We start from the raw sequence: 13,879 nt of genomic DNA on the forward strand, positions 1-13,879 counted from the left end.
TTAAAACTGTCTTGAAAGGTCCAGAAGGACTAGATTCCTGGTATTGGATCCAGGTTGAACGCAGGCCTTATTCAGAAATAGCTGAAAAACTGGGGGCTAGTTTTAAGTACTTGCAAATTGAAATCTAAACAAAAATATTAATTATAGAGTTCAGTTAACTGTAGTTCATCTAGCAAATGTTTTAATGCAACAAATTTGACTGAAAAAAGGCTAGTGGTGTGTTGTTCATACTGAAGTTAAGATTTAAAAATTGAGGGATGGATTTTAATAGAAATCATTTCAAATTGTAGCAAAGCTTGTGCTTATTTCACTTGATGGCTGTATCACCCTTTCTTCTACTTGTTTTTAGTAAGTAAAATTCTATTCCTAGCATTTTTAATAATGGCTAATTTGCTATTACCACTTCGAAAAATAATATTTTGCCATTCATTTCACTGTACAGATTCCCCTGCAAACTATTTTTGTTCAACAAAATAACGGAAATAGCTAACAGCGAGGCTCTTTTTTAGAACTTATACGATTTTTTCCTTTTGATTATTGTTGTTGTTGATCAGTTCTCAGTTAATTTGGTTGAAACAGTTTTAGGATAAAAGTGGTGGTTCCTTTTGTGTGTCGGGCTTGAGTTGATAGAATTATCCTTTGCTTTCCATCTTGAGAATATTGGAGAGGTCTTTAAAGATTTGTTAAGATTAATCCACAGCCTTAATTACAACTTTTAAGGACATGATCACGTGACTGTGGTAGATACTGCTTCAGCTTTGCTGTGATAACTTCACAACATTTTTCTTGGGCATTGGAATAGGTTGAAATTGTGCACAGTTTGAACCGATGGGTAGTAAATTGCGTAGAGTTGATGGGGGTTTTACCCATGTGACCTTCCTTTGGGGGGTCTATACACAGTTTAAGTTTTCATTGATCAGTGTCATCATTATCCTTATAGATCATCTTCTGCTCTGTTCTGTCAGCTTCCTTATAAGCTATAAAGGTGTTTGAAGGCAGTATGGGCAACCTTAATGAATTGGCCAAATTTCCAAATTACTGCTTGTGAGAACCTAAAGGAATTCCACACTACATAATTACTACTGCCTAATAGGTAAACAGCTGTACCGGGAGGTGCTGTGTTTCTCCTTTTCATTAATTCCTTTTTTCCCTTCCTTAGGATCCGAATTGCTGGAATCAGGGGCATTCAGGGAGTGGTTCGAAAAACAGTTAACGATGAACTTCGAGCAACTATCTGGGAACCTCAGCACATGGACAAGATCGTGCCATCACTGCTGTTTAATATGCAGAAAATAGAAGATATTGACAGGTATTTTTATTCCTGTTCACTGGCATGTTTTTTAAACAATCTTTGGGCTTAGTTTTTATGATAGATGCCTTTTCTTTTTATTGGAAATAACTACTGATGTTTACTAGCTGAGTTGTCTCGAACTGATAGCACAGCTCTGCTTAACTGCTTTTCGTATTTCTTTTCTTACCACCCACATTTCACTTGTTCTAGATTCTGTTGGTCTAAAAATATCTCCAGAAATTGAATATCCATGTTTAGACTTTTTAAAAATTTTAAACTCTTTGTTTGTGATGTCAGATAGAGAGATTAGTAAGCACAAGTTTGTAGGTGACTCAATGATTTGCTATTTATGTTTCTTAAAAATTGAGGTTTCAGTTCCCATTTAGCCATTAGTAACAACTGGCAGTCCCATCTGCAATGGTCCTTGAAGTAAGGATTTAAAATTTCTTTACATGTAGACACCCTTCTCTTTTTTTGCTTTCAGTGGCTCCTAAGCATATTACCTGCCAGGTATGCCTTCACAAAACATCTGTGTGATAATAGATTTTGAGGATATGCCAATCCCATTAAAATTGAAAAGTCACTTTTTTTGGTACATGTCTGTTTTTATGGCTAAACACTATGTAGGTGTATAAATTGTTCATTGCTAGCACTGGCAAATTTCGATAAAACCAACTTCAGCTCTGCAGACAAGCTTAGATGTTTGTTTCATGTCCAACCCTAGCTGATTCAAAACTTGCTCAGTAAGTAGCCTCAGCAGCCTTCCTATAACAACATGCTTTTCATGCTTTCGCATCACACTGCGCTTGCTGAATCTGTCAGGTTTCTCTTTTTTGTTTTGTTGGATTTTGGTGGTGGGTGTTTTTTCCATTCCTCAGCCGTATTTTTCTTCTCTCATTTCTAACTGTTGGTGCCTGTCTCTTCTCTAAAGCAAATATTCAGACTAAATGACTAAAATTAACAGTTGTTTATCTGTCCATGCTTTATCTATTTACTGCATATAACTGAGGGTCCACACAGTGTGTACAGAAATATCCACTTGGTTTTTACATCTGAAGAGTGATTTGAATAAGGGACAAAGGTTTCTGAAACTGCTGTTTGAACAAGGAGAGCCTGCTTAGCCTTTGCTCACTCTTAGAGGGCTTCTAGATGTGGGTGGGCTCTTTCCTTTGTTACTCTTTACTGTGCCCTCAAGCATATGCTTTCCTTTATATAGTAAAATTAAACTACTGATGAAAAAACTGAAATACGATTTGGATCAACCACTTAAAGCAGATCAGTTTATACGCACTGCAGGACTAATTTTCATCATTTGTTGAGCAATGCAATAGTGGTGGTAGAAAAACAAATCTGTCAAAAAGCAACTGTTAATTAAATATCTGAACTGGCTGCTTGAAACTTTGTCTATAATGCACATTCAACAGAAAAAAAAAAGACTAATGATTTTCCAAGTGGCAAGTATGGGCCTTGTATGATGCACATATGACAGAAAAGCTGAAAACAATATTTATAAATTGTTGATCTGCTGGCCTTAAATGATGTTACAGAGAATTTCTCATCTTGTTCTATATGTGACTTCATATTTGTGGAGCATAAACAGAGGCATCTTGAAGAGTAGGAGTAAGAAGCATATTGTTCTGGCAGATGGAATCATTATTTGAGAAAGAACAGAAATTCCAGAAAATACCCCCAACTTAAGGCCATAGAAAACAACCATTTTTGGTTAAAGCTGAAGTACACATAGGTAAAACTTACCTTAAAGATCAGTGTAATTTTTACCTGGGGAACCTTAATGGCTTAATTCAAAATTTTTCTGAGTACATGTCCAATGAGACACTTTTTGGAGTTAAGAATTTAATATTTAAACAACATTTTAAAAAGATAATTTTATTGTGGTTGTCATTATTTGTCCGTATATCTGAATGCACATTCTGGTTACGTGACTATCAGACAAATTTCCAGTGTAACATATTCTAAAAATCAGCTTGTTTCTTAGTTGTACTTTACTACGATTCTGTATTATAAAATAATTGCCGTGCATACTTCAGTATAGTATAAGGTATTGCCTGAAAGACTCTCTCCCCCTCCTTCAAGTTTTCTAGAAGAAAATTCAGAAGAGACAATCATGTATGTCAGTTTATGTGCATCTCTAAAATTGGGATGTATGAAATTGGAAATTGAAGCAGTGTTTTCTCTCAGTTTGTAACATATTCTTCATGATAACTGCAAAGCCGAAAGTGACAGCCTTGTTTAACACAGAAGGACACTCTAGCAGTTGTTGCAGACTTGACTTCAAATCCTTCTAATTTATCTGTAATGTTTGTATAAATTTGGTTTCAGAGGTAGATAAGAATGTATTTCTTCCTCAGGGTGAGTGAGTCATAGTCAAACCTTCCTGTAGCTACTCCATTCAAAAGTAGTGGTTAAGTCTTACTGCACATGTCCCATCGTAGGTGAAGGCTGATCCTGGTTTTATGGTATTAAAGAAGTCCCATGCGGGAGATGTTGAGTTGCTCTGAGTCAGTTTAAGCCTGTGATTAGATGTTTGCTATGGAAACTGCTGTACTTCAAATTGTCCCTCCTTCCCATTCCTTGTTGCTGCCTTTTCTGACAGAGATTACCCACAAGAAAGCTGGTAGACCAGTTAAAGGGAGTAGCTCTTGCCCATTTCATTGCAAAATGCATTTCATGTTTCACTCTTCTGGACTTCTGGTAGTAGAGAAAGTCTGGACGTGGAGGTATAGTAACATTTTTTAAGTGTTGCGGTTGGATTTGTGAGAGGTTTTTCTGATCTTCGTTTAAAAACCAAGTCAGCGAAACAAAAAGAGTATGAATTGCTCATTTGAATGTAGAAACTCGAGAGGCTGAAAGCTTTTTCCTTTGAAACAAAAAAGTTTAAAGTAGGTTTATATTCGTTGTCTTTCATCTGATAATGCTAAGGAACACTTACCAGTGAGAAATACTTAGAGGTAGGTGCTGTTAAAGTTCAAAACAAAAACTTGATTCCTGCAACTAACGGGAGATAATTTTGCTTCAGATAATAACATTCTGAAGCAGCCTAAGACTAACGTTTTGGACTAGGGAGAGCTGGCTTGCAATTTCTTCCTTTAACCTATTCTAAAATAAGTCTCCAAGCAACGCTGAGCAGTCACCTTCTGTGGGATTGCATATACAAACATTTACAAGATAACTTATTTTTATTGTGTTTTAACGAGAATTCTTCTAGATAGACAAACTCTGTGTGTGTGTTCTCCACCCTGCTTTCTTCACGCCCCCCAGCCTTTGTAATGCTGCTGCATCCTAGGGTATCTGTGTCAAAACAGCAATGGGAACGACAGTCTTGCAGTGTCGTGTGTCCCTCCTCTGCACTGGGAAGGATGTCCGTCTATCTGGATTGGAGTCTAGCCAGTACAGGAAAAAAAAAATAGGGAGATTGAAGAGCACAGCAGGTGGATAAAGCTGCAGTTTAGCAGTACTCATGGTGGGTTATATACAAATTGTCATTCCTTTTAAAATTATAATCATTGTCCGCTTGTAAAACTATTTCTCCTCACTTATCTAACAGGGTGCCTGGGGCTTTTTTATTATTAAAATCTGACAAGCTAGCAATGTTATGGTAACTTCTGAAACACTGATGTTACCAGAGGCAACAGGATTTTTACATTGCAACTTTTAGATTGCAGCAGTCTTGGAACACTAGAAGATCTTTTGCTAACAGAAGATATTACAACTATGATGTTAATATGTTCATTTGACTTGCGGCATTTCAGAATTAGACTTTTTATAATGTTCTAAAGCTACAGTTTTATGATGCTGAAGAGTGAACATTAACTAAAGCTGATGCTCTTAATGAACACTTTTGAACGTATTTAATGCACAAGCTTGCAGGGCAGAACTGAAAGTATGTTTAACGTTTCAGTGCACTGATTGGTACAGTCTAAAATAAATTTCCCAATGCATAGGTGCATAATGTTAATGTAGGTGAATGAATACTCACTTAAGTTTCTGTAATGTGTTTTGTGCAAAAAAATATACTTGCCACCTACAGGTACTGTACTTGTCAGTAAGTAATATTGCACCTTAGGGGGAACTGTTTTCTTTCTTTCTTCCTCAGTCTTCAATCTCTCAGCTGCTCAGTTTAATGAAATATTAGCGACAGCTTAATGGGATGATGCGTGAAGCACTTAAATTCGGAAATACATTTCAAATGCTTTTAATTTGGTGTAGTAATTCTGTGTACTGAAAAGGAGGTGAATTTGAGCACAGGAAAAAAGGAAACACAAACCAAAAAAAAAAAAAACCAACAAAACCCCCACAGTCCAAAAAAAAAAAAAAAACCAACTAAAAAACAGTACCAAGGCCTCCATCAAAATTGAGAAGTGGGAAACTGGAAACTCTTCTGGAAAGGCTCTGTCTTTCACTGTTTACAGTGGCAGGTGCTGATTTTAGTTATTCCAAGATGTGGACAGGCTGTTTCCTTCAGAATTTGGTGGTAGAATTTGGGCCTCAGTAGGTTTTAGTTTGTCCAAAACAGTGTGTGGTTTCTGTAGTTTTGCTTCTCCTGTCTCTGGATCCAGTCTGTAATTCAGTGTTCTTGCCTCTCTTTTTGTACCGTGTTGATTTTAAATAGTCAGCCTGATTCCCAGTCACCAAGAGAAAAATAATTGCACTTAAACTTTACAGAAGTTTGGTCATTGCTGCTGTCATTAGTATAAAATGTTAAAACCTTGCTTTGCACAACAAGATTTATTATAAATTCAAATGTTGACATTTAAATGCTGATTTTAACTACTTCTTAATTTAATATTTTTTATTTCAATTTAAGTCATCCATTGGGATATTTTAGCACCTGAAGAAACAGTAGCTGTGGCAGTAATAAATTATGCAGCATCCGTTGCTTTTTTCCTCACCCTCCGATCGTGTCATCATTTTTTTATTGTTCTTTACTATCAGTAAAGATATTGTTCTTTACTGTCATTTCTATGATTGAAATAACTGTAATATTCTAGTAGAAGGACAGATTTCTCATCAAAACTTACGCAGTTTAACACTCTTCATGGTGTATTTACCTGATGCAAAGTTTGACAGTCTGTATTTTTTTGTTATTTTCTGACTGAAGAAATAAATTAGTGGCAATGTTTCTTTTTTAGAGTAATGCTTTCAGGGAAAGAAGAATGCTCCTTCAACAAGGGCCACCTTTATAAATATAGTATGGGGAAATTAATATCAATATCTACGTCTCAAAAATGTGTTTCCAAATGTGAAAGTTGCTTCTCCTTGGGTTTTTTTTTTGCTTTTTACAAGGGCATGTATTGATAGGACGAGGGGGAATGGCTTCAAACTGGAAGAGAGGGGAGATTTAGATTAGATATCAGAAAGAAATTTTTCATTCTCAGGGTGGTGAGGCACTGGAACAGGTTGCCCAGGGAAGTTGTAGAGGCCCCATACCTGGAGGTGTTCAAGGCCAGGCTGGATGGGGCTTTGGGCAACCTGGTGTAGTGGCAGGTGTCCCTGCCCATGGGTTGAACTAGATGATCTTTAAGGTCCCTTCCAACCCAAACCATTCTATGATCCTATGTTCCAGACACAGCTGTTTCAGCATTTATTTCTTCTGGATGAAGATCTGCTATGAAAAATTAAACACCCTGCTAGCCATGGGAATAGAAGGAATTTGGAGGAATACACTGTGATGAAAGAGCACCTGTATGAAGGGTATTCCTCAGGAAACTTCTCAAAGTGAATGTGAAAAAGGCTGTTTGTTATTTTCCATGGCCAGTTTGAAGTGTATGACTCCCACTGATGGATTTTAAAAGTGAGGAGACAGCTCATATTTCTGGTCTCTTCAGCCCAGACTAATGACCTGGCCACATCCCAGCTGCATGTAAGGACATAGTAGGACCATCCATTTCCTCACTTCCTTCAGTGCTGTTGTGCGTTAGCCTCGGCTAACAGCCATGCACCCACCCAGCTGCTCACTGCCCCCTTCAATTTGAGAACAGAATTTAGAGTGAGAAAGCTCGTGGGTCCAGATGAAGACAGGGAGATCACTTGCCAATTACCATTGCAGGCAAAACAGGCTCAACTTGAAGAAAATTAATTTATTGCCAATTAAAATAAAAAGTTACTGATTTGGGTAGTGGGAAACAAAAAGATTAAAACAAGACCTTCCCTTCACTCTCTTTCCCCATTCCCACATTCCCCCCTCCCTCCCGCCCCCTCTCCCCACCCCGGGGGGCACAGGGGTGGGATGGGGGCTGCGGTCAGTCCATGGCAGCCCCTCTGGGCCGCTCCTCCCTCCTCACACCTCTCCCTGCTCCAGCGCGGGCCCTGCCCCGGGCTGCAGTCCCTCAGGGACAACCTGCTCCCGCCGGGGCTCTCCACGGCCGCAGCTCCTGCAGGAAAGATCCCCCCGCTGCGGCCTGGGGCCCTCCCCGGGCTGCAGGCTGGGCCTCTGCTCCAGCGGGCTCTCTGCAGGGCTGCAGGGGATCCCTGCTCCGGGCCTGCAGCGCCTCCTGCCCTCCTCCTCCGCCGCCCTCGGGCTCCCTCTGCTGCTGCTCCCTCCTGGGCTTCCTCCTCCTCTGCCTGGGCCGCCTTGGGCCCTGCCGCAAACCTCTTTTCCCCCCGCGGGGCGCCCCCGGCTTGGCTGAGGGCTCAGCTGTGTCCTGCGGTGGGGCCGTTGGAGCCGGCTGGCACCGGCTGTGTCCGGCACGGGGCAGCCCCGGCACCTCCGCACAGAGGCCGCCCCGCAGCCCCACTGCTGCCAGCGCCGGGGCACGGGCACTTGGTACGACCCTCTCCATAGTAATGTTGGGGGACAGTCGGTTAGAAGGTGACTGTGCACCTGTACACTATCAAGTTAGATGTAACTATGTGGGTGATAATGTTCTAATTAGTTCAATCAGATTTTTTTCAAGTCACCAGCCATCTGTTTCTGCAGAGTTACTGGAGTTGTATTTAACGCTCACCCACGCAGTGCGGATTCAGCAGTGGGCAGGTGAATGAGATCATTAGGCTGAACAGAATGACTAAGATTCTGCCTAACTTTTTGGTTTGGTGGTTTCATGGCCTTCGTACATTGTTAGTAATGGGTAATAGTTTGTCAAAATACAGTGGTTAACAAGTCAAATCAGTAGTAACAGCCATTGTTTTTGCCACATACATATTTATTAATACGATGGTCAGTACTGAGTGAATAGGTGAAGATCTATAGGTCTGCTATAAGCAAATAAAATATTCAGAATTCTGGTTCAATGCATGTTTGAGGTACAATTCTTGCCTAGATTGAGTGTGACTCTTGAACACTGTAGAACAAGGATGTGTACGGTAAGGAAGACTAATATTAATCAATAGTAAAAGCAATGTATTTTTGTCTTATTTCAGCAGAATAGGCCCTCCGTCCTCTCCTACAGGAGGAGAGAAAGAGGAAAATCCTGCTCTGCTGGCTGAGAATTGTTTCAGGGAACTACTTGGACGAGCAACCTATGGAAATATGAATAATGCTGTAAGACCAGTTTTCGCGTAAGTTGAAAATTCATGGAAGGTCTTATCTTAAGAGATTTTTTTTATCCTATACTTATGTTGCATTAAATTCCTTCCTGCTTTTCAACCCAAAGGATTCCACTACCAGTTATTCATGTTGCTTCAAAAAATTGCCTCTCTTTTAACATCACGTCTTTGTTGCCTATCTGTTAAGTTCAAGATAGCTATGGAAAAATATGTGTCCCATTTCACTGATTTTAGAAGTGCTATATTATGATTTGGACGGGTTGTTGCCTCAGTTGGCCTTTCTTTCGAATGTGAAACTGTGCGTTCAAGATACTAATGTCCCATAGGTGACTGTTGCAGTCAGTGAAGAGACAAGCCAAGTAAAATACAAGTAGCACAAAGGAATACTGTGTTGAGATTAATAATAAAGTTAAGATTTCTACTTTCTTGTGGTTTTCTTCCAAGGCCTATTTTGTTATTTTGTGAGGAATACCTTTAACAGCTCATTTAGTAGTGTATGGCAGAAGTGCACACAGTATGCACATTATGCGTAAGGGCACACAGTACAAATTATACCTGATGTATTAACTATCAAGTCTGGTGTTTTTCAGTTCTCTGCATTGCCTCAGTTGCTTCCTTAAAAAATATGATGTGAAAAAAGCTACAAGCATTGAGATAACTTAAATCTGCTTCTTTCACCTCTGCTAGTGTCCATGAAGTAGGCATGTTCTCAGGAGAAAGCTTTGCAGGAAGCTCTAGACTCGGTGTTACTACTTTCAAACTATAGGTTTTCCTGGTGATAAGGAGAGCTGCTTGCTCCTTGTATTTTCAAGATGCCCACGTGCTATGGGAATATCTTCTCTTAGATGGCCTAGTTCTTCCCACAAACACTAAGAACATACACTAAAAGACTTTCAAGGTACTGAAAGCCATTTTTAAGTTGCTACTGTTAAGAACAGAAGCACAAAAAGAAGATAGGGCAGATATTGAGGGCAGAAAACTTTTGTAGCCCTTTGTTTTTCACCCAAAAGCATTAAATGCAAAGAACCATGCTGTTATTTATCTATTACTTTCCATGTGCGCCTATCATACCAATCTGATATGAGTTTAACTGCTGCAAACTTGAGTGTTTTATTAAAAAGTTTTCATCCTCTCCTACATTTAAAATTTGCATTCCCCCAAAATATCTGCCACTAGAGTGAACGTTTAGGTACTAAGCAGTTTGGGTGGACTATTTGGAACTATCTTGCAGCTGCTTTCTTACCACTTTTAAGTTCCTTTTTAGGGGCTTATCTCAAAACTCTATCAGCATGTGGAGTTGCTCCAGTCTTTTGAATCATTTCAGTGTCAGGGAAGTTTCCCACAAATTATTCCCGATTCCCTAGAATAGAGTTAGCACCTGGTTTGGGATTTGAGGAGGTGTCATACCTACATTTGCTGTTGCAGATCCAAAGCTTTATGTATTCAAGGTGTTATTTACAGCTTAATTTCTTTTCTTACTCAGTATGATCCTAAGGAACTTTTTGAGTCTGTGCACCTGTAGGTGCTGCATGCTGCATTTGCGTACTGAAATCGTAATTTGTAATATATTGTTTCTTCTATGAATAGAGAGTCTTTGTGGTCACCATTTTTGTGTTCCATTTTGAGGTAGAATTGCCAAATAAATTTATCTTTTTATAAATAACTGCTGTAAAGATTTAGTATTTTTGAAGAATGAGAGATGCGGAAAATGCAATTTCCAAACTGCTTTTCCTAAACAAAAAGTGAGTGCTCTGTCTAATCTAATTCACTTTGTGAATGAGCAGAACTGGTAGAAATAAAGTTTTGAGATAGTGAGTCCATTGCATTTTATCTGATTGAAGAACCTAGCTTAGTTTATGTATACTTGATTAGAAAACAGTTTTTCCTAACAGTTTTCAACAATTTCACAGCTTTTAAGAAAGCTCTGGAAGTAAAGGTAAGCCCATTTATTACAGTGCTAACACTGAAGATGCAGGTTCAGGTCGCCACTCGAATGCTTCCTTCATGTGGCATTGGAATATCAGTCAACATGCCATCAATCCTTGCAAAATGGAGAGAATAGCGCTTCTTGCATCATGAGGCTGAGTACATTCAAAGATTGAGGGATTTAGATATAATGAAGATAGTGGAAATCTGGTTAGTCTCCTGGTATTGGTTTGGATTGACCTTAATTCTCCTTGCCTTTGGCAGAAAATCTCCCTGGTTATAAGTGTCTCTACATTTAGTAGCGAGAAACTCTCAAATTCTCAGTTTTAATGAAATCTGCCAGATCAATCTGGCAAACTGCTTAATGAAAGTAAAACATTTTATATTAATATAATATGAAAAAAATTGTATTTTGTGTCAAGTCACAAGCTATTTAGACTTACTTGGCATGAATTTGCAACATGGAATAGATTAAGCAGATCCAGAGGGATACAGAAATCTAGTGAATATAAATAGCTTCCCAAGTATAACAAGTTACACCCTATTCATCTCACTGTATTTCCATTCTTGTGAGTTACCACATAATCTGTGCAAGGGTTTTGAATATGAAAAGGCTGGTGTTTAATATTCTGTCAGCAAACATGATGCATGAGGAGATTATTTTGTATATTCTCATACATGCCTCAGTTCTGCTTTCTAATCATCAGTACCAATTTACCATTTTGTACTGCAAAGGATTGCTTGCGTTTGTGACAATGTGAGTGAATACAGGGACCGTTGGTGGCTCTTACTCCATAAAGTAGCAATTCACACCATTGGTTCTGCTGTTCCTTTTAATTTGAGAAATCTAATTGTGCACATTTGCTGCATATATGCAGCAGGTCTTAATGGAAGGCAGAGTTTGGCATTTGTTATCCAGCAACAAAATGTTTTGCAATCTTACTTAGATTTCCTTTATTAAAAGAAATGTAATTGGGAAAAAAAAAAAAAGGCAAGATGTGACTTGAATTTTAACTAAACTAAATGGTGATGAAAATACCATTTACCATCTTTTACAAAAGCAAAACTACATTGAATACACTTCCTGTGTTATGACAAGTAAAATATATTACCTACAGTAATCTAATATTCTTTTTCTTAGGAGAATTCCAGTATACAACATACGCTGCCTGTTGAGCTATTGCACAAAACATTAACCTAAGCTGTCATCTTCCCCCTGCTCTCTTCCCATCAGTTCACCCACCTGAAGCAGCTAATATTTCTCCTTTTTGGAAAAAGAAAACTATATGTCTTGTTTTGAGAGGAAAGGTTTTAAAAAATACTTGATATAAGATGTAGTTGACCATATTCTGCCTGAATGGATCTTTGGGGCAGATAAAGAGGAACTGTCCAAGGTGAGAGAGAACACATGCTACACTGGAAGACTGAAGGATCAGTTCCAATCAGGAGAAGATAGAGGAGAGCACAATTCTGTACTTGAGGAGACAAAAAGAGTATAGGTTAGCTAAAATCTATCATGTACAAGAAATGATGGACTGTACTGGAATGATATTAGGAAGAAAGAAAAAAAGAATAAATACATTATAAGCTGCTAAGGCTTCCAGGATTTAAAGAGGTAATTTTGTTTGTCTTTCTACCCCAACGCAGGATTAAATATACCTGTGTGTTTGGAATGTGCACAAGAAAAGCAGCTATCCCCAACAGGTAGTCCAGCTTAATATTTAGTAATGCAAATATGCTGCTATCTTGGCAGATACTTACTTACACCTTTAAAATTCCTGAAAAATCTTTCCTGTTGGGATTTCTATTAAAGGTATGTAATGTGTCAAAATGGCAGTACATTTTCATAGTTCTGCAATGGACTGCAAGATAATTTAGGGCACAGGAGAGGGTAATTTTATGCCAGTTGGTTTAATCAACTTTGAAGGAGACCTGTGTACTCAGCTGGGTCACTAGGCTGGTAGCAGCTGGCCAGTGAGTTAATTGAGACCTCGAGGTTCTAGGCAAAGTAGGTTAAAGCATTCAGTCAGTCATCCTGTGTTCAGAGTACTGACTTCTTTCATCTGTGTGCTTTTGAGTTTATTTGAAGCATCATTGTATGTTTACTACATTTTTTGGAAAAGGGCAGACCAATAGCGATTCTGTAGCTGAGATAATCCGTTTTGAAACTCTATCTAAATTCACTTTCTGTAAGAAAGTTTTTTGTTGGGTTTGGGGTGGGGTTTTTCATTGTTGTTTGGTGGGTTTGGGTTTGATATTTTGTTAACCTAAATCATACTGATTAAAAGGCATCCAAAATTTAAAAATCCATTTATTTTTGTCATGCTTTTCCAGGTACTCAGATCTACTTATTGGAAAATTGGATATGTGGTCTATTCTTAGTTTTTAGCATAGCGCTTAAGGAGAATTTCTTGTCTTTGCTTGAAACTCTTGACAAAGTTTATCATCTGTGGTTCCTATTCCATTTAGAGAAACCAATGCATTTATCATTCTGCAGAAAGTGTTGAAATGCTTCAGAGTAATAAAGGAGTATATACACAACGATTAGGTCTTTTTTGTTTTCCATATATATTATTCATGAAACCACCGTGAAAATGAAAATAGTTCTTAGTGTCTATTCTGTATGTAACATTCAGCCATAATTGTTTTGTATCTCCTGATTCAAACCAAATTCTGTATCTTATTTAGAGTAAAAGTCTATCGAGGTATTGTAACCATCCTCTTCAGTGTGTCTCTTTCATGTAAATAAGCATATAATGTCACAGCCATTTTAATGCATGCATTTTGTACGAAAACAGTCTATTCTTAAGTGTATATCTTTGGTATGACTAGATTCCTTAAAATCCTGAAACGAGAAGATGGGAAATTCTGTTACAGCCAAATGTTTTGTGATCACATCCTAAATCTTGAAAACAAATGCTTTTCTGGATTCTAGTTTTCTGATTTAGGTAATAAGCCATTGGTTAGAAGCTTTACGTAAGGAAATAATCCCTTTGAGGTGAATTTTGGGAAAACTAAGGTGCTGTTTATAATATCTATGGAATGGTATTTCAGATCCCTTAATTTTTGGTTACAGGCATTTAGACCATCACAGACTCTGGGATCCCAATGAATTTGCTGTTTCCTGCTTCAAAATCATCATGTATTCTATACAGG

At 38.4% G+C, this 13,879-nt stretch overlaps 1 protein-coding gene across 1 annotated transcript in view; it reads left to right on the forward strand.

The window, feature by feature from the left end:
- Positions 1-13,879, forward strand: part of EFR3A (EFR3 homolog A) — an 82,878-nt gene that overhangs the window by 40,646 nt on the left and 28,353 nt on the right. Inside the window, exons 7-9 of the mRNA XM_082499517.1 lie at positions 1,160-1,309; positions 8,672-8,809; positions 13,800-13,878. Coding sequence (XP_082355643.1) covers positions 1,160-1,309; positions 8,672-8,809; positions 13,800-13,878 — 367 coding nt within the window. The remainder of the gene's footprint in view (positions 1-1,159; positions 1,310-8,671; positions 8,810-13,799; position 13,879) is intronic.

Source organism: Vanellus vanellus (genome assembly GCF_965231255.1).
Source record: "Vanellus vanellus genome assembly, chromosome: 2".
Classification (NCBI taxonomy): domain Eukaryota; kingdom Metazoa; phylum Chordata; class Aves; order Charadriiformes; family Charadriidae; genus Vanellus; species Vanellus vanellus.